Genomic DNA, 21,921 nt, shown 5'->3' with positions numbered 1-21,921 from the left:
GACTAAATTGCCCCTTAATTGGAAAAAATAATTGGGTACTCTAAATTTTTTTAAAAACTCACCACCATCTACTGGTCATAAACTCGTGCCTAGTTTGGGAAGTCTTAGCATGTGTCACACACAGAGGACAAGAATGGAATTGGCAATCACTGGGCTATATTTATACTGTCACTTTGCACCAATTTTAAACAGCAGTGTAAATCTGGGATTGGCCGAAACTGCATGAAAACCCCAAAGTGGCGTGACTCTGAATTCAAACATAGAACAAAATACAGCAGGTGGCAGGAAACGAAAATGCTGAAAACACACAGCAGCTCAGGCACCATCTGTAGAGAATGAATCTGTAGAATCCCTACAGTGCAAGAGGCGACCATTCGGCCCATCGAGTCTGCACTGACCCTCCCAGAGAGCACTCTCCCCAGGCCCACTCCCCGCCCTCCCCAGTAACCCCGCGCATCGATAATGGCCAATCCACCTAACTTTCACATCTTTGATGAAACACAATCAATAAGATAATCATAAATTCAGAATGTGCAGAGAAAACACAGGGTACAAGAAATCCTGATTTTATCCATGCGAGTGAGACAGATAGTGAAACATATAGCACGAGGGGGAGAATCAGAGACAGAGAGGGTCAGTGAGAGAAACAGACAGAGAACATAGAACATAGAAAATACAGCAGAGAACAGGCCCTTCGACCCACGATGTTGTGCCGAACTTTTGTCCGAAATTAAGAACAAATTAATCTGCACCCCACCATTCTACTGTAACCCATGTACCTATCCAATAGCCGCTTGAAAGTCCCTAATGTTTCCGACTCAACTACTTCCACAGGCAGCGCATTCCATGCCCCCACTACTCTCTGGGCAAAGAATCTACCTCTGACATCCCCCTATATCTTCCACCGTCATCGTAAATTTATGTCCCCTTGTAATGGTTTGTTCCACCTGGGGAAAAAGTCTCTGACTGTCTACTCTATCTATTCCCCTGATCATCTTATAAACCTCTATCAAGTCGCCCCTCATCCTTCTCCGTTCTAATGAGAAAAGGCCTAGCACCCTCAACCTTTCCTCGTAAGACCTACTCTCCATTCCAGGCAATATCCTGGTAAATCTCCTTTGCACCTTTTCCAAAGATGCCACATCCTTCCTAAAATGAAGCGACCAGAACTGCACACAGTCCTCCAAATATGGCCGTACCAAGGTTTTGTACAGCTGCATCATCACCTCACGGCTCTTAAATTCAATCCCTCTGCTAATGAACGCTAGTACACCATAGGCCTTCTTCAGTGGATAATGATATACAGACAGGCAGCTAATGAACACAGAGAACAGGACATGACCAATGAGCAGGCAGGACACTCAGGGGTGGTATCTCACTATAAAAGGCACGAGGCACTCACACCCCGCCTCTTTCCACAGACCAACATCTACAGAGTGAGACAGGGTGTATTTACAGTATCACACCTCCAGCATGTGGCTAAGAGCTAGTCTGGTTCAGTCAGACAGAGTAACCAAACTTAGGTTAGCAGAGAGTCGAACTCATAGAGAACTGTGCTAACTGTGCTACTGATTCAATAACTCAGATTGAACTAACTTCAAGGTCTGGAGTATCTTTTGGTTAGAGCTGCATGCAGTTGCAGCCTGAATATGAGACAATGAGCAGGATTCTCCGAACCCCCGCCAGGCCGCACCGGTCGGGGGCCATTGGCAGCGCCCACCCCCCCCCCCCCCCCCCCCCCCCCCAACCGGCGATTCTCCGGCCCATGATGGGCCAAGTGGCCGCCCGTTTTCGGCCGGTCCAACCAGCGTAAATCACAACAGGTGCTAACCGGTGGGACTTGGCTCCACGGGCAGCCTGCAGAGTCCTCGGGGGGTGCCGTAACAGTGGCCTGGCCCACGATCGGGGCCCACAGATCTGCGGGCGGGTCTGTGTCGTGGGGGCACTCTTCCCCTACACAACGGCGGCTGTCAACCTCTGCCATGGCCAGGGTGGAGAAGTACCCCCCGCGCGTGCGCTGGGATGATGCCAGCACACGTTGGCGCTCTCGCGCATGTGCCAACTCGCGCCAGCTGGCGGAGGCCCTTCGGTGCCGGTTGGCGTGTCGCAAAGCCCTTCTGCGCCGGCTGGCACGGCGCCAAACACTCTGGCGCTGGCCTAGCCCCTGAAGGTGCGGAGGATTCTGCACCTTTGGGGCGGCCCGACGCCGGAGTGGTTCACGCCATTCCTCGGAGTCGGAGTGGCCCGCCCTGCTGGTTCGCTGAGAATCCCGCCCAATAGGTTTAAAGATTGGATGATGAAAGGGCGGCATGGCGGCACAGTGATTAGCACTGCTGCATCACAGCTCCAAGGACCGGGTTCGATCCCGGCCCTGAGGCACTGTCCATGTGGTGTTTGCACATTCTCCCCACCCCTGTGTGGATCTCGCCCCACAAGCCAAAAGCTGTACAGGGTAGGTGGCTTGGCCACGCTAAAATTGTCCCTTAGTTGGAAAAAAAGCACTTTGAAAATAAAACTGGATGATTTAAGAACAAAGACCAAACTAATCTCTCCAAAACGTGGTTACTGAATAGTAAAACAGAAACCGACTGCTTCGCTCTGTTTCCTCATGCTGAGGGATGTTACAAATTGTGGTTTAGGGTTTAAAATAATGATGGAAATGTAATTTGCTCCTCACAATGACTTTCTCGAAGCAGATAAATTGTGCGGAGGAGAGGATTTGAGGATGTTGGAGGATGAATTAGGCACTGGCACAATAATTTCAGCATTCCCTGTCTGTAGGCAGCAAGGGGAGACTGCACATATGTGAAAATGGGGACCGTGGGGCTCATGTGAGACTGAAGGAGAATTTGAAGATGTGTCACGTGCAAGGGCGCGTTATACACAAGACCACGGTTCTGCTCAAGTGAAACTATTTTATGTGGAGTTTTTCAACTGCGTTTTGGATTGAGGTGAGGTACACTCATATTGCAGAGTGCATTACTTCAGCCTTCCTGTACCAGGTGAAGTACAGCAAAAGAAAATGCAGTGTACAATTCTCTCAACCTTACCCCAAAGCCAGTCATATGCTGCCCTACCCCCAAGGTGAACCAAATCGTCTTGTGGTCTCCCTCAGTGAGGGTGTTGAACAATCAGCAGTCCTGCCCCAGGGCTCCAAGGGCAAAACGGCCCCAAACCCATTGCAGATCAGCTTCTAGCAAACAGGAACTTTCGACACCTATCAGTCTGGCCAGGATTCAAACCAGGGAGTTTCCCAAGAGAAACGGAGTGCTGCATTTGCCAAAAAAAAACAACTGGACCCGGGAGCTGGGGCTGAGACAGCAATTCCTTGTTCTTAACTTCCCCTTTTACAAGTAGAAGCCTGAATAACTTCTCCTTTCTCCGTGTAACGATTTTGTCAATAACCAATGAGGCCATTTGCACAGAATACTGGTTTCACAGGCGAATGGCTGCAGCTTTGAGAGGGGTATGGGCCGGGGGCAGTTAGGGGCAGCACGGTAGCATAGTGGTTAGCATAAATGCTTCACAGCTCCAGGGTCCCAGGTTCGGTTCCCGGCTGGGTCACTGTCTGTGCGGAGTCTGCACGTCCTCCCCGTGTGTGCGTGGGTTTCCTCCGGGTGCTCCGGTTTCCTCCCACACTCCAAAGATGTGCGGGTTAGGTGGATTGGCCATGCTAAATTGCCCGTAGTGTCCTAAAAAGTAAGGTTAAGGGGGAGTTGTTGGGTTACGGGTATAGGGTGGATACGTGAGTTTGAGTAGGGTGATCATTGCTCGGCACAACATCGAGGGCCGAAGGGCCTGTTCTGTGCTGTACTGTTCTAAATCTAAATCTAAATCTAAACACATCGGCCCACATGGCTCATGAACAGACCGAGCTACTGGTCCATGCAGGTAGTGGGATCTCCAGTCAAATGAAACAGAGTCCTTTCAGCGTTGTACATCGAGATACAATTTGCTTCATTATTAAACAGTTTGTAAACACTTCATCCAGCACCTCAAGCCAGATCCGGTTATCATCATATTGCTGCTCGTGAATCATTCCGTTCACCAAATGGCTTCAATGGAACGAACTAAGAAATTTTAAGAATACATGGACTGCTAAATACAATGGGAAGGATTCTCCGTTGCCCGACGGCGATATTGTAATCGGCGATCGGGTGGAGAATCCCTTCCAATGGCAAAATCGGGGGCGGCGCTGGTTTTTGAGTCTCTGCTCCCTCCGAAATGGTGTCATCTCGTCGTGTGGCATTGGAACGGCATTGGCGCGTCATAGGAAGTGCCTCCCCTGATGGGCTGAGTTCCCGACCGCACTGTTGATGTGTGGTCTGGACGGTCAGGAACCCGGCGTAGAGGCCGCACACTTTGTCCAGCGCCGCCACAGTTGGCTGTGAGCCGCGTTGCTGGCCCGGGGGGAGGGGGGTGGGGGAGGCTTCCGCGAGAGCTTGGAGGACTGGTTGTGGCTGGCTAGGGACTGCCCTGTGGGGGCCATATTTGTCAGGTCGGGTCCACTTACGGCCAGCGCCATGTTGTACTGCGTGACCGCTGCAGGTCGTCGCCTTGCGCGGACACGGTCATTCTCTGGTCGTTTTTGCCACGGGAGCCAGGAGTTTTACCCAGCGCCGCTGCTAGCCACTTACTGGTCCCGAAACCAGCGAGTTTTCAGCGCCGATTTTGGAGTCGTAAAACGCCGCAGTTCCCATGCCGGCGTCGGCACTTGGCTGCAGAAACGGAGAATCCAGCCCCGATATTTTTTTTTAAAAGAGGAGAAGGGTTGTTTAAATCAAAGCCTCAGGGTTCAATGTTAATGATTTGAGGCTTTCGGGGTAATATGAGGACTTGAGATTTATTTTCTGTAACTTGTTGCTCCCAATGTGTAGCCTTCATCCATTGAATATACATAGTAATATATCATCCCTATATTTAATATAGTATATAGTCTGGCAGGTGGCAGCTATCGAGCTACCTGTGGAATGTACAGAGTGCAGAGTCACTGACCCTGTAAAAACACAAATTATCTACTGATAAGGAGATCCATTTGCCAAGGTCAAAGCTTGGTCAACATTACGATTTATTTGCTTTCATGCTGAGGCTGATTGCAGAGTCACTGACTTGGGGCTGGGTAAGTGGGCAGTAACTCTCGGGACTAAATTACACTCAATGTTTCAACTGACTGTAAACCCAGCAGGTGAAGGATGAAGATGATTGCCTATGGTCTGCTGACTATTATATTCCTGCTTTTTTTTTATCAACTGCTTCGGAGTTATACTACACAATATTCTTGAGGGGCCACTGAATCTTTCCTCTTCCCTCTCTCAATGATGCTGCGCTCTCCCAGCACAAATCAACCAACTTCACGGAAAACACATCATCTGGTCATCATCGCACTGCTTTCTGAGAGAGTTTGCTGCGTGAAAATTGGCTGTCACATTCCCTACATTACTTCAGTGACTAATGGCTTTGCAGAACGACAAGCGATCTATCTTTTTTCAGTTCTTTAGCATTAGTGGCACTCTCTATGTCATGAGGTTCTACCTTCAAGTTCCATTCTGGGGTTGAGCAGAAATTTCCATGCTGACACTCTCATTGCAATCCTGAGAGGGGTATGGCATTTCAGATCAGATGTTATGCCAAAGCCCCATCTGCCCGGCCTGGTGGAAATAAAAGGGGCGGAATTCTGCGGGGCGCTCAACTCCGGCGCGAAGGAGTAGCGTGAACCATTCCGGGGCCACCCGGAATCCTCTGCACCTTCAGGGGCTAGGCTGGCGCCAGAGTGGTTTGCGCCGCACTGGCCGGCGGGGAAGGGGCTTGGCTGTGTGCTGGCGTCATCCCAGCGCATGCACAGGGGGGTTCAAATCTGCGTCGGCCATCGCGGAGGACCACAGTGGCCGACGCGGAAGAATAGAGTGTCCCCACGGCACAGGCCCGTCCGCGGATCAGTGGGCCCCGATCGCAGGCCAGGCCACTGTGGGGGCACCTCCCTGGGAGACCCTCCTGGTGCCATTACGCTGGGTCCACATTTGTGTAGACCAGTACTAAACGGTTCCCTGGAGAAGTTTCCCAGGCGCAGCTGGTGAGTCCCGGGCGCTGGGTATTTAAATGAGTCGTTTGCATCATTTAAATATTCAGATCTGGATCTCGCCCAGTGAGGTGAAGCTAGTTGGCTAACTTGCGATTAGCCCGGCACCGAGCCCAATTTTGGGACTTGCACGCGATTCACCTGTTGTACCCGGCTCCGCACTGGGCGCAACGGGGTCACTGAATTGCCCCCGTCTCATTCTTTCGGACAGTGGAAAAGTTATCCCCGGCGTCCTGGCCAATTCTTACCCAATTAATATCATTAAAACAAATTATCCAGTCATCGTCAGACTGCGGCTTGTGGGAGCTTGCTGTGTACAAATTAGGTTCTCAGGCTGGGGCAGCAGGGTAGCATGGTGGTTAGCATAAATGCTTCACAGCTCCAGGGTCCCAGGTTCGATTCCCGGCTGGGTCACTGTCTGTGTGGAGTCTGCACGTCCTCCCCGTGTGTGCGTGGGTTTCCTCCGGGTGCTCCGGTTTCCTCCCACAGTCCGAAGATGTGCGGGTTAGGTGGATTGGCCATGCTAAATTGCCCGTAGTGTCCTAATAAAAGTAAGGTTAAGGGGGATGTTGTTGTGTTACGGGTATAGGGTGGATACGTGGGTTTGAGTAGGGTGATCATGGCTCGGCACAACATTGAGGGCCGAAGGGCCTGTTCTGTGCTGTACTGTTCTATGTTCATGTTTCCTACGTTGCAACAGTTCTTACACTTCAAAAGAACTTTATTAGCGATCAAGTGCTTCGTGACATCCGGTGGTGGGGAAACATTCTATATAAATGCAAGTCTTTGTTTTCTTTCATTTATTAAATCTGTTTAATTTAGGAAGAACTAAATTGATATTGAATTCCATTGCTGGTATTCTCTCTGGAAGCAGCTCAGTTTATGCTCATCATTATAATAGTGTTGTAGAGGACATCCAACAGCACCCAGAGGCACTCACACTGAGGCTGCGCCTTCATTTCCTATGGGAGCTTTACCCATGATTCTAGACCGATAAGAATGCTCCATTTTGCCGTTGCCTCCAACCCACCATACAATCCATCCATGAGAACATGCTGCGGATCTCTGCTCCGCGCTGCTTTTAGATGAATGTGATTTGCGGGTGCAAGCCAGGTGACAAGCTCACAAAGGAAATGCACAGTTGGCAGCACGGTAGCATAGTGGCTAGCACAGTTGCATCACAGCTCCAGGATCCCAGATTCAATTCCCGGCTTGGGTCACTGTTGTGTGAAGTCATCACGTTCTCCCCGTGTCTGCGTGGGTTTCCTCCGGGTGTTCCGGTTTCCTCTCACAGTACAAAGATGTGCAGGTTAGGTGGATTGGCCATGCTAAATTGCCTCTTACTGTTGAAAAAGGTTGGGTGGGGTTACTGGTTTATGGGGATACGGTGAAGGTGTGGGCTTGGATAGGGCGCTCTTTCCAAGGGCCAGTGCAGACTCGATGGGCCGAATAGTCTTCTTCTGCACTGTAAATTCTAGGAAAGGAAATGTTAGCTTACAATCAGGATGTTGCGTTTAAGTATTATAAAGAAGATTGCGAGTGAAGGAGAAGTTTCCCTCACTTGGATTCTACGCAATGGTTTTAGCTGACAGGAATCCTGGAACAGTCAAGTGAGTAGGGATTCAAAGCTGGAATGGGAAACTTGAAGTCCCAAAGGCAGCATTAAACATTTACACCGATTAGTACTGGAGGTACTGCGGCCTCAAACCGACGGCGCATATGTCGATGAGCCAAATAGCTCATTTAAATATGATTCTCTGGATCACCTCCAGTGACGGCATGATCCAGATCGCGCCGGGTGTCGCAAGTCGGGTGACTCGTGATCGGCTCAGTACCTAGCATGAAGCTCATTTTGAGCCTCTCCTCTGATGCTCCCGGCGCAACAGGATCAGCGCCGGGCAGAACATGGTGGGAAAATCACGCCCGTAGAGGACATAGACTTTCAAAAGGGATTTGATACAGTGTCACACAACTGTAGTTCATGGAATAACAGGGACAGTAGCAACATGGATATAAAATTGGCTGAATAGAAGGAAGCAGAGAGTAATAGTCAATGCATATTTTTCAGACTGGAAGGCGGTTTGTAGTGGTGTTCCCTAGGGGTCAGTATTGGGACCCTTGTTTTTCCTGATATATACTAATGATCTAGATCTTGATGTGCAGGGGGACAACTTCAAAGTTTGTGGATTGCACAAAACCTGGAAGTATTGTAAACCGAGAAAAGGACAGTGTAGAAGTTCAAAAGGACAGAGACAAGTGGGTGGAGTGGGAAGATAGGTGGCAGATGAAGTTCAATGTGGAGATGTGTGAGGTGTTGCATTTTGGTAGGAAGAATATGGAAGGACAATATAAAATATGGGGTAAAATTCTCAAAGGGGGTGCAGGAGCAGACGGACCTGGGTGCATATGTGCATAGGACAGGAGGAGAGCAGTTAATAAAACATGTAGTATTCTGGGCTTTATCAATAGCAACACAGAGTACAGGAACAAGGAGGTTATGCTGAACTGTTACAAGACACTAGTCAGACCTCAGCTGGAGTATTGTGCACAATTCTGGGCACCACACTATAGGAAGGATGTGAACACATTGGAGAGAGTGCAGAAGATGTTTAACAAAGATGGCTCCAGCGATGAAAAACTTCAGTTAAGAGGATAGATTGGAGAGGTTGGGACTGTTCTCCTTGGAGAGAAAGCAGCTAAGAGGAGATTCGATAGAGATGTTCAAAATCATGAGGGGGCCGGGCAGAGTAGATAGGGAGAAACTGCTCACACTGGTAAACGGACCAAGAGCGAGAGGGCCCAGATTAAAGTGATTTGCAAAAGAAACAAATGTGATGTGAGAAAAACCTTTTCACACAGTGAGTGGTTCGTGTCTGGAATGCACGGCCTAGAAGTGCGGTGGAGGCAGGTTTACAATCGAGGCATTCAAGAGGGCATTAGATGATTATTTGAATAGAAACAATGTGCTGGGGTACGGGGAAAAGGCAGGGGAATGGCACTATGTCATGATGGAGAGCCAGTGCAAACACGATGGGCCAAATGGTCTCTTCATGCGCTGGAACAATTTTGTGATTCTGTGTGCCTTATTGCCTGACATGTGGCCATGGCACTGTGGGCAGACCTGCCTTATGGAAGAGAAATAAAGCAGTAGCAGCTCTCCACTCTGACTTTACAGTGACAGATTGTTCAGAGTGACACAAATAACCTCTTGCAGTGAACAAGGTTACATCAGTTACGTGGGTGAAGCAGGTCCTTCACCTTGATGTCCTCAGGTTTTAATGGGCTGTATTGTAGAGCGTGGAGTGAAGGAATCTCTTACTTTAGATCCAATCTATTGTCCACAAAGTGATGAACTTCTTCCCATTTTTTATTCCCAGCACGATCAACAATTACGCTCCTCAAACCACTTTCAGATGATTACAATCCTGCTCTGCCAAGATGTCATTCCACCAGTCCCAGCCTGCCATCAGCAGATCCATTCCAATTTTGGGGCTGAACACTGGAGCAGAAACACGTGTGCAGTGCAAACATTTAATCGAAGGAGCATCCATTCCCACATGGTGACTCTGAGAGGAATCTGCTGGCATTGTTAGTGACCACGTGTAAAGACCCATGCTGATAATGTGCTACTTCTCTGCTGGTTTCTGTGTGGACAGACACTGATGCGCTTTCAACTCATTTTTCGCTATTAAAAGACACCGGCCTCACACCACAATAGCTCAGTGGACGCCTGCACTTTACATTGTGGCATTCAGCCATTGCATAGTGAGGAACATCAGATCCCACCTCTGGTTTGTGCTCCGTTATCTGACCTAACTAAGACTAGGGGTGGTCGGATGAAGGGAGTTGCCTTTGGCTGCAGCATTGTTGGTCTGGGGAATTTGAGGAATAAAACATCAGCTTGAGTTCCCATTCCCAATCGCTCTGCAATGACCCCTTCCTGAAAGGCACAGGTCAGATGAAAGGCTGGATTTTATTTAGAATGTGAACTCGCATCTTCTCGCTGCATGGGTTGCACACGAAGAATGATCGACTGGGTGGGGTCGCAGAGATGCCAGAACCTTTGAACTCTGACAGGAGGGAGGGGAAAAAATTGAAAAAGCCCTCTCTGTGTATGCTCTACATCTGTTAAGCACAGCTGGAAAACTCAGTCACATTTAATCCAGTCCCTTCCATTTATACTCCCACTCTGCGGCAACAGGCAAAAGAGTGATAGATTTTATATTTTTATGCAGCATAATGGAATCTCAAGGGGTACATCGGGATGGGCGATAAATCCTGGCCTAGCCAGCAATTCTCATATGCCAAGAATGAATAATAAGAAAATTAATTCCTCCAATTATCTAATTTGAACAGAAACTTCAACTCTCGAAAAAGATGAGCATCAGAGGAGGGTGAATGTAAGAATTTCTCTTGAGCGTTGCAGATCGAATAGTAACACAACTAATTTCAGCGTCTCTTAGCCTCGAGAGCCACGCAGTCCAAGCCGGCAGACTCAGTGGATTAGCAATCCTCTAAAGAGGATCAGGCTGTTTAAAGCGTCAAACTCATTAACCTCTGGTAAACTTCATCAACTTAGATTCATTTTCTTAAAGCACGTTAGTCATTTTCTCTTCACCCTTTCAGAAATATAGCTAATTTTTGGATTGCAGTGAATACTTTGGAAATGGAGCACTTTCGCCCTAGCCCAGGAGTGTTGATCATTTATTGGAGCGTTATTGCGGCACTGTGTTTCAGTTTTAACATTCTGAAATTAACATGCCATCTCCTACAAAAATGGCACAAGGTAGTTAGTTTATTCATTATGAATTTACAGTGCCCAATTAATTTTTTTAATTTAGCGGCAATTTAGCATGGCCAATCCACCTACCTGCACATCTTTTGGGTTGTAGGGGTGAGACCCACGCAGACACGGGGAGAATGTGCAAACTCCACACGGACAGTGACTTGGGGCCAGGATCAAGTCCGGGTCCTTGACGGCATGAGGCAGCAGTGCTAACCACTGTGCCGCCTGGCACAACGTCATTTAGACTCAAAATTCTTTTAATTTTTATTCCTTTTAGCTACGACTTCAACTTCGCCTATAACCTGTCCTTTTGTGCTCCACCTCCCTCACCCCTGTTTTTGGTCTTCCTGAGTTAAGATTACGTTTTGCACTCTTGTACGATGCTACCTGCCAGGAAGGATCCTGCAGATTTTCTCGTCTGTTTTGGTCAACTGTGAAAATGAGGTGATAGAACAATTTCCCATTTTCATCCTCCAGGGCCATATTGAGAGTCTGGAAATTTCCTGGCTCAGTCCATTTGCCTCGCGAGAAAGTTCCCACAATTAATGCATTTTCATTTTGGGAAGGTGGGGAGAGGGGGGCAGGCTGCAGTAGGGCCAGCAAATAGGAAAGTGCTGTTCAAAAGGATGTTATGCAACCCCTATGGCCCCTCACCTCTCCATGCCAAGGTGTGCATCCCCACCCACTCCCTATGAACCACATGCCCACGATGCCAAGCTTTAGCACTTCTCTGCCCATTGGTTCTATTCTGTGAATAGCGGTCAAATACCCTATAGTTGACAATGGGATGTGTAAAAAAGAAAAAGCAAATCATTCAAAACTTTCCACATTATTTTAAAAAAAAGTTAAAATAACAATAAAAGTGTCAATTATCCAGACCATTTGAAATTTTAATAGCAGAAACTGCAAGCACTTGAAATCTCTTAACCGTGTATAAATAAAGATAGCAATTGACAGTAGTGATCAGAGAACCAGAGCTGCAATCAAATAATGTTTTCTCTGGGTATAAGGTGTTTTAGTAAGCTAATGGATGTTTGGGGACTCAACCAAGAATACATAATGAGGTTTGTCTGATATTCCAGAAATTATTTAATCTGTTGAAGTACCTTAGTCTGGGAGAAAAGCCTATTGTCTCTGTAGGGCTCATTGGTGTGATACAGTGTATTGTGGGTTAAAAGACATGAAAGTGCCACAGCTTGGCATGGGCATGAGGGACCATATGCATTATTTTGGGGGTATAACTTGGTAAGGGGAGGCATGAGGATCACCTTTTGAACTTACCTTTTAAAAGGTTCCCTTATGCAAACTATGGTTCATTACACCGCTCAGGTGCGCCAACAACAACTCCTTGAAAAATTGGCCAACTCCATGAAAATTGTGGAGGCCTATCTCCGCAAAGAAGCCAGCTTGGTTGGGTGTACAGGGCTTTGACCCAAACCAGCCTGCACCCTTAAAAGGCACTCCCAAAAATCAGAAACTCCAAGAATGGGGTCCCAATTGCCATTTTTAAAGGACTCCTGAGTCATCCCAACTCACTGCCCAAGTACCAGCTTCAAAGTGATGTATCTGCTAGGCTCAGCTCTAAACATTCCCAATCTGCGGAACTGCATGCGCAGCTCTTGGATGAGAAACTCTAGTTCAGTTGTTCAATGGAAATAAAGGAGGTGCCTAAACTCACCAGTTTAAACACCCACCTCCACTGGCACATCATGGCAGCTATGTGTACCAGCTACAAGATGCACTGCAGCAACTCATCAGGGCATCCTTGACAGAACCTTCCAAACCCACAAAGGTGCAGGTTTACAATGGGTCGGTAGAAAAAGATTGTGGCTCAGGAGGAACATTAATCCCTGTGCCATTCACTGATTGAAATGATCACTGGCATAGCTCCCAGTGGCAGATGTGATGCTGAAACACGCAGATCGGGTGGGTCTCAGCATCTATGTTGAGTTGGCTGAATGTCGCATATGGTCTCAGTGGCTCAGGATTAGTCTGGCATGTGGGTCTGAGCATTCCACCTGGAAACTGCGGGCAAGGCAGTAGATTAATCCTAGTTTGACTGTGATCCACTTTACAATGTGATGGTTGGTGTGCATCTCTGGACTTGGGACATGCAAAACTGCCACTGGAGCAAAGGATTGGGATGGGCAGGAGGCGTTGATGGATTAACACCTGTGGAAGGCTAATTCAGTAGATATCATCAGGGGTAGCAGGAGATGGGGGAACTGCCGGCGAATAGAGCATTGCAGAAAAATGGTGCCAAAAATGCAGAAAGTGAATGACAGCACTTGCATTCCGCGGGATATAAGGGGCTGGTTTAGCACAGGGCTAAAGAGCTGGCTTCGAAAGCAGACCAAGGCAGGCCAGCAGCACGGTTCAATTCCCGTACCAGCCTCCCCAAACAGGCGCCGGAATGTGGCGACTAGGGGCTTTTCACAGCAACTTCATTGAAGCCTACTTGTGACAATCAGCGATTTTCATTTTCATATCAGTGTTAAAAGGAAGCTCCTCACCTTCTTGAAGAGGCGGACAGAGTCGTCACTGACTTGAGTGAAGCGTGGGATGATGTTGTTCAGATAGATATCGCTCAGTGTGGTATGGTCCTTACTCTCCCTCCTGACCTGGTTCAGGAGCAAATACCAGCAGTTCACAGGAGACAGGATGTTCTGGTCTTTTCTGCAGAACAAAATGTGTCAGAGTAAATGTTAAAGGAAAAGGGTAAATAACTCAGTGCCTCAGCATCCCCCTCCCCCACACCCCTCAACACCCCCCTCACCCAACAGCCCCCTCCCCCACTCTCCTCAGCACCCGTCTCCCCCACTCCCCTCAGCACCTCCCCATCTCCCAACAGCCCCCTCCCCCACTCCCCTCAGCATCCCCCCATCCCCACTCCCCTCAGCACCCCCCTCTCCCAACAGCCCCCTCTCCCCACTCCCCTCAGCAACGCCCCTCCCCCACTCCCCTCAGCACCCCCTTCTCCCAACAGCTCCCTCCCCCACTCCCCTCAGCATTCCCCCTCCCCACTCCCCTCAGCACCCCCCTCTCCCAACAGCCCCCTCTCCCCACAGCAACGCCCCCTCCCCCACTCCCCTCAGCACCCCCTCTCTCAACAGCCCCCTCCCCCACTCCCCTCAGCATCCCCCCTCAGCAGCCTCCCTCCCCCACTCCTCTCAGCACCCCCTCCCCAACAGACCCCTCCCCCACTCCCCTCAGCACCCCTCTTCCCACTCCCCTCAGCATCCCCCCTCCCCTCAGCATCCCCCCTCTCCCAACAGCTCCCTCCCCCACTACCCTCAGCCCCCTCCCCCACTCCCCTCAGCAGCCCCTCTTCCCCCACTCCCCTCAGCACCCCTGTCCCCTCAGCATCCCCCTTCCCCCACTGCCCTCAGCAGCCTCCCTCTCCCACTCCTCTCAGCACCCCCCTCGCCCAACAGCCCCTCCCCCACTACCCTCAGCGCCCCTCTCCCCTCAGCATCCCATCCCCCACTCCCCTCAGCATCCCCCTTCCCCCACTCCCCTCAGCTTCCCCCACTCCCCTCAGCTTCCCCACTCCCCCAGTCGCCTTAGCAACCCCCATCCCCCTCTCCCCTCAGCGTCCTCCCTTCCACACTCCCCTCAGCATCCCCCTGCCATTGTATGCACACACAGACACATAATGATATACGACAAGCAGCTAATGGGCACAGAGAACAGGACATGACCAATAGGCAGGTAGGACCGAGGCACTCACACGCCGCCTCTTTCCACTGATGAATATCTAGAGATTCAGTCAAGGGTGTTGTTACAATCTCACACCTCCACCACATGGCTAAGAGCTAGTCTGGTTCAGTCAGACAGAGTAACCACACTGAGGTTAGCAGAGAGTCGAACTCACAGAGAATTGTGCTAACTGTGCTATTAGTTCAATAAACCTGATTGAACTAACTTCAAGGTCTGGAGTATCTTTCTGATCTAAGCTGCATCCAATTGCAGCCAGTGTTAGACCAGTGCACCTAACACGACACCCCCTCCCCCACTCCCCTCAGCATCCCCCCTCCCCACTTCCCTCAGCAGCCCCCCGCCCCCTCAGCACCCCCTCCCAACTCCCCTCAGCACCCCCTCCCAACTCCCCTCAGCATCCCCCCTCCCCCACTCCCCTCAGCATCCCCCTCTTCCACTCCCCTCAGCATCGCCACTCCCCTCAGCATCCCCCTCCTCCACTCCCCTCAGCATCCCCCCCTTCCACTCCCCTCAGCATCCCCCTCTTCCACTCCCCTCAGCATCCCCCTCTTCCACTCCCCTCAGCATCCCCCTCTTCCACTCCCCTCAGCATCCCCACTCCCCTCAGCATCCCCCTCTTCCACTCCCCTCAGCATCCCCCTCTTCCACTCCCCTCAGCATCCCCCTCTTCCACTCCCCTCAGCACCCCCCTCCCCACTTCCCTCAGCAGCCTCCCCTCCGCCACATCTCCCCACATCTCTCAGGCACACCCCTCTTCCACCCTACGCTCTGCCTCTTCCACCCTACGCTCTGTACACCCCTTAGCATCACTCCCCTGCTCCACACCTCAGCAACATCTCTCACCCACTCCCCTACCTCCCTCCCCTTGACTCCCCCGTCACAACATCCCTCCCCCAAACCCCTCAACAACATCCCAAAAAGCAGACTGAAATACTCAGAAATGCAATGAAATCGCAAACCAGCAGGACCCCCATTTTAAAGAACAAGATCCCCGAAGCAGGTAAAGATGCAGATCGAGGTAAGAGATTTAGGGAGAGCATTTCAGGCCTTAGGATCTAGACAGCTGAAGGTCTGGCTGCAACGAGATGCTACACGGAGCTTCAGCATTGCTGTGTGGCAAGAGGTAAAATAACCAAGCCTTGACTGATACTCCTGATGACTGTCCCACTTGCTCTAAACTGGAAAATATGAGCCAGGATAAGATCAGGTGAACATATATCTACCAACACACTTTAGGCCAAGCTCATGCATGAATAATCGCCTTATGGACAAGATACCATGCAAGTTAGGTGGATTGGCCATGATAAATTGCCCTTAGTGTCCAAAATTGCCCTTAGTGTTGGGTGGGGTTACTGGGTTATGGGGATAGGGTGGAGTTGTTGACCTTGGGTAGGGTGCTCTTTCCAAGAGCTGGTGCAGACTCGATGGGCTGAATGGCCTCCTTCTGCACTGTAAATTCTATGATACCAGTGGATTGTTAGTCCAGGCCTTGTGAGTTGGACACCAGTCTGGATTCCAGACAGGAAAACAGTGAACGTCCAAACTCTTGAGTTTGATTAGACGGAATTCAATGGGTTGCCAACTGGGGAGGAGTAGTGGTACAGTATTGTCACTGGACTAGTAATCCAGAGACCCAGGGTAATGCTCCACCTCTAGTTTGAATCCCACTGTGGCAGACGGTGAAATTTGAATTCAATACAAAATCTGGAATTCAAAGCCTAATGATGACCATGAAGCCACTGTTGATTGTTGTAGAAGCCCATCTGGTTCACTAATGTCCTTCAGGGAAGGAAATCTGCCGTGCTTGCTCAAAATGCCCTATGAAATGGCTTAGTCAGCCGCTCAATTCAAGGGTAATTAGGGATGGACAATAACCCAGCCATTGACACCCACATTAAAAAAAAACAACCTTCCAAAATTGGCACGGAGTTTCCACATGAAACTCAAAGGAAATTAGCAAGAGATTGGCTGCATGAAGGAAAGGAATAAATTCAGATTTGGCAGTGCTAAAAGGGTTAACATATTGGCCATGAGGTCCGAGAACAATGCACTGGGATGTGTGGGATGGATGGGTTCTTCGGCCATGTGTTCTAAATATAACCTCAGCCACAAGAAGGGGAGAACCTTCATCAAAATACAGTCTGGCAGCTGAGGAGATTAAGGGCACTGACTCTCCACAGCCAGAAACGTCAACAACCTCAAGCTGAGAGCTGGGACACTGTATTCTGAGGTGTCAGCAATGGTTCAGTGGGTATCTATTCTCACACCTGTGTCATCGCTTAGGAATCCAGGCTGATCCTCCCAGTGCAGTAATGAGGGAGTGTTGCACTGTCCAAGGTGCCGTCTTTCCAGGTGAGACAATAAACCAAGGCCTCACCTGTCTTCTCAGGTGGGCTTAAAAGATCACACAGGCAGTATTTTTAGAAGAGCAGGGGTGTTATCCCAAGAGTCCTGACCAATATTTATCCCTCAATGTCCATCACAAAAACCAGGATTATCTGGTCATTATCGCATTGCCCTTTGTGGGGGCTTGCTGTGCACAAATTGGTCACCATGTGTCTGACATTACAACAGGTAGTGCACTTTTACCACTTCATTGGTTGTGAAGCGCTTTGCGATGTTGTGAGTTGTTGAAAGGGTGAACAGGTCTGTCATTCAGAGCAACAGGTCGGTCATTCAGAGCAATTTGTTGGGGTGAATTATAGTGTCACACTATTCAAAATAATAAGTATTAAAAGAAGTGTGACTTCTTGTCGTGTACATTAAACAGATCTAGTGACAATCTGTAATCTATCAGCTTCTGTGGCTGGGAATTGCTCAGACTGAAAGAAATTTGCAACCAGGTTCTTCACTGGAAAAGCGTCACCATATTTCCACAGGTATAGGCCGTGATTCTCCGCTGCGAGTCCGCCTCGGTACCACTGCTAGCGAGGACAGAGAAATTGGCGCTCTGCCAAATCTCCCAGTCACTGCAGTGGGACCGGAGAATCGCACTGCCGTGAATGGAGGGAGAATCCCACCACAGTTGCTTCTTATTTAAATTAGGACGATGAACTCCAGGTTGCTAGAGGTTTAAGGGCATGGATTCCAGAGTAAGGCCATCAGAGCTCTGGATGGACAAGCAAGAACATCAGAAATAAGAGCAGGAGATATTACGACCCATCGAGCCCGCTCCGCCGTTCAATATGATCATGGCTGATCTTGAGTTTAGCTTCTGCCCTCTCCCCAGATTCCTTGATTTCCCGAGAGATGCAAAATCTGTCTATCCCAGCTTCAAATGTATTCAGTCACGGCGTATTCACAACCCTCTTGAGGTAGAGAATTCCAACGATTCACAACCCTACGAGCGAAGTAGTTTATCCTCATCTCGTACCTAAACGATTGGCTCCTTATCCTCAAACCGTGCCCGCTTCTTCTAATAACACTCATGTCACACAAGTGCCAGGCAAAGACCATCTCCGATAAGAGAATCTCACTATAACTCCTTGACATTCCCATCGCTGAACCCCCACTCGTAACATCCTTGGGGTTACCATTGTCCACAAACTGAACTGAACTAGCCATAAAAAGTACCGTGACTACAAGAGCAAGTCAGAGGCTAGGAATCCTGCGGCAATTAACTCACCTCCTGACTCCCAAAAGCTCATCCACCATCCACAAAGCAATAGTGTGATGGAATAATCTCCACTTGCCTGGATGAGTGCAGCTCCAACATCACTCAAGAAGCTTCACAGCATCCAGGACAAAGCAGCTACTTGATTGGTACCATATTCACCAACATTCACTCCCTCCACCACAATTGCACTGTGGCAGCACTGTGTACAATCTACACAATACACTGCAGGAACTCACCAAGACCGTCCAACCCATGAGTGCTACCATCTAGAAGGACAAGGGCAACAGACATGGGAACACCTCCATCAAGTCACTCACCATCCTGCCTTGGAAATATATGACTATTCCGTCACTGTCGCTGGGTCAAAATTCTGGATCTCCCATCCTAACAGCACAGTGGGTGAACCTACACCACATGAACTGCAGCAGTTCAAAAAACAGCTCGCCATCATCTTCTCAAGGGAAATTAGGGGTGGGAAATAAATGCTGGCCGAGCCAGAGATGCGCACATCCTATGAAAGAATGAAAAAGGGATTCTGCTTCTCAGTATCTAATCCTGTCGAGGTCCTTCATAATTTTGAATGTTTCAATGAGATTGCCTCTCATTCTTCTATACTCTGGAGCATATAGACCCAATTTACTCACAGGGCAACCCTCTCATCCCAGGGAGCAATCTAGATAACCTTCGCTCCAATCCAATGATAGTACCATTGCTTAAATGTGGGGATCAAAATTGGACACAGTATTCCAGGTGTGGTCTGACCAAAACCCTGTGACCCCCACTACCAATCCCTGAGGCACTCGACCAGTCACAGCCTGTCAAACTGAAAATCCCACTCATCCCTGCTCTCTGCTTCTTGTCGGTTAACCAATCCTCTATCTGTGTTAATACATCACCACCAGAACTCTTATCTTGAGTACTGAACCTTTATGCACACTGGGCTAAATAGCTGGCTTCTAATGCAGAGCAAGGCAGTGGGTTCAATTCCCATATCAGCCTCCCCGAACAGGCGCCGGAATGTGGCGATTAGGGGTTTTTCACAGTAACTTATAGAACATAGAACAGTACAGCACAGAACAGGCCCTTCGGCCCTCGATGTTGTGCCGAGCAATGATCACCCTACTTAACCCACGTAACCGGTATACCCGTAACCCAACAATCCCCCCATTAACCTTACACTACGGGCAATTTAGCATGGCCAATCCACCTAACCCGCACATCTTTGGACTGTGGGAGGAAACCGGAGCACCCGGAGGAAACCCACGCACACACAGGGAGGACGTGCAGACTCCACACAGACAGTGACCCAGCCGGGAATCGAACCTGGGACCCTGGAGCTGTGAAGCATTGATGCTAACCACCACGCTACCGTGAGGCCCCAAACTTCATTGAACCTACTTGTGACAATTTTCTAAGTGCATTAAGATTTCCTTACTAATAGATTCCAGTACTTGCCCCCTTGATGTTAGGCTAACTGGCTTGTAACTGCCAGTTTTCTCTCTTCCTCCTTTCTTGAATTACATGTGTGATTTTAGGAATATTGGCTTCTAAATATTGGGACAAGTCAATAGGGAAAAACCCGGGCAGCACGGTGGCGCAGTGGTTTGCACTGCTGCCTCAAGGCGCTGAGGACCCGAGTTTGATCCCAGCCCCATCCGGGCTTTTAACTATTAACTTGCTGAGCACTTAAGAAGTTTTATTCTAATAATAATAATCTAATAATTATTAAGAAAATTCTTATTCTGACTAATTAGCTCATCACTTGAAAAATCTATTGGAGCATTTTGATGATGTGAGCAGTTCCAGAAATTCAGTCCAGAGCGAACATAAAATTTACATTGAGATTGTACCTTTCACCATCTCAGGACATCACAAGATACTTTGCAGCCAGTGAAGTACAGCCATCCCAATGGTGCAGCTTCCACTTTCCCAAATACTGGTACTAATGCCCCAGGCATCACAATCCACTTCTCCCACACCAATCTATGGGCCACATATTTAACTGATTTACTCAATGCCAATTTGTTTGTGGCTCAATTTAGAGGAATTTCTGGTGACGTCATGCAAGAGCAAGTCGCATGAAAGGTTGCTCCCACATGGGTCTTTGCTTTTCGATCCCTTTCGCCCGTTTATCGAGGTTTTTAGTGTGTAAACCCAGCTGGCTGAACTAGGGGATGGTTAGTCAACGGAGCTATTTCAAAAATCTTGTCGACAAAGTCTACTGGAAAGAAACCCCAGGCTGGTAGGGAATCTGAAGGAAATAAGATGGCGGCGACGGCCGAACCCATCAAGGTAGACACGATGGTTGTGGTGATGGTGCATGAGCTAGAGAAGCTCGGGAAACAGGCATTTTGAGCGGCAGGAAAAAGAGATGGAGTCTTTGCAAGCCATCATCGACGAGGCACTGGACCCAATCCGAGAGCAGCTGGGTAAGACTTTGAAAGCTGTGATGGAGCAAGACGAGACGTTGAAGAGCGTGGTGGAGGCCTTGTCGTGGCAGCTCGTGGATTGGCCATGGTAAATTGCCCCTTAATTGGAAAAAAATAATTGGGTACTCTTAAGTTTATTTTAGAAAAAGAGATATTGCTCGTGGCAGAGAGCAACAACGGGCCTAAAGGCTAAAGCTGAGGACTTGGAGTCACCATGGGCAGTGATTACTTCCTTTCATCGCTTCCAGAAGAAGGAGCTAGTCCTGGAGTGGGCCAAGAAGAACCACAATATTGATTGGAATGGACACACAGTGGAGATCTACCAAGCAGGCAAAGAGGGCCGCGGCCTTCAATAAGGCAAAGACGGTGTATTGCAACTAATGGGTGCGAATCAGAGTGTTGCATCCGGCGAGATTGAGAGTCATGATGTACTGGAGTGGCCTGAAGAGGGCCGATTGGGATTTTCTATTCGAAAGACGGGATGGGTTTGTTGACGATGATGTGTTAATGTGTTACGCCTCTTATTTTTTCTTGGACATCAGGGCTGTAAAAGGGGTGATTGATATGGTATCTGAGGGGAAGAGGAATATAAGTAAGGACACTAGGGTTTGGGCACTTGGGTAGGGAGGATGGGTCAGGGGGATTATGTTCCCATTTTGTGTTGGCTTTTTGGGTAGGTACCCTGGGTGTGGTCAACCTCACTAGTAATAAGGAGTAGCTAGTGAATGGGCAAGTACCTCCAGGTATGGAATTTTGTTTGATGGATGTTATCGACATTCCCAATGGCACCGCCATCATCCTTGCTGGAGAGGATCTTTTCCTGTTTGGGAACGGAAGAGGGTAGAACGTCCGGCATAAATGAACAGATTTGTGGGGGGGAGGATCTGGTTTTGGTGGAAGGGGTGAAGGCCAAATGGGAGGTGGAGCTGTGGTCTATAATGGAGGAGGAGGTGTGGAGTGAGGTCCATCGCAGGGTGAACGCCACATCATCCTGTGCGAGGCTCACCCAGCTCAAGGCAATGTTTAGGGCGCACCTGACTAAAGCCAGAATGAGTTGTTTTTTTGCGGGGGTTGTAGATAGGTGCAGGTGCTGTCCGAGGGGGCCAGCTAATCACCTGCACATATTCTGGTCCTCTCCTGAGCTTGTGGGTTTTTGGGTCTCTGTTCTCAGCACCATGTCGGTGATCCTGAACATTGAGCTGAAGCCCTGTCCTTCAGTGGCTATATTTGGGTTTCGGACCTGCCGGAGCTGCGGACGGGTGAAGATGTCCTTGCCCTCGCTCCACTGGTTGCT

The 21,921-nt window shown here is 49.2% G+C and overlaps 1 protein-coding gene across 2 annotated transcripts in view; it reads right to left on the bottom strand.

Annotated features, from left to right (window-relative positions):
* srgap2 (SLIT-ROBO Rho GTPase activating protein 2) overlaps positions 1-21,921 on the bottom strand; it is a 198,148-nt gene that overhangs the window by 73,329 nt on the left and 102,898 nt on the right. For both annotated transcript variants that reach the window (XM_038821042.1, XM_038821043.1), the window contains exon 3: positions 13,376-13,538. In XM_038821042.1, the coding sequence (XP_038676970.1) occupies positions 13,376-13,538 (163 nt within the window). The remainder of the gene's footprint in view (positions 1-13,375; positions 13,539-21,921) is intronic.

This window comes from Scyliorhinus canicula, chromosome 15 (genome assembly GCF_902713615.1).
Source record: "Scyliorhinus canicula chromosome 15, sScyCan1.1, whole genome shotgun sequence".
Classification (NCBI taxonomy): domain Eukaryota; kingdom Metazoa; phylum Chordata; class Chondrichthyes; order Carcharhiniformes; family Scyliorhinidae; genus Scyliorhinus; species Scyliorhinus canicula.
The sequence above is the reverse complement of the archived record's forward strand: the minus strand, read 5'-3'. Positions and strand labels throughout refer to the sequence as shown.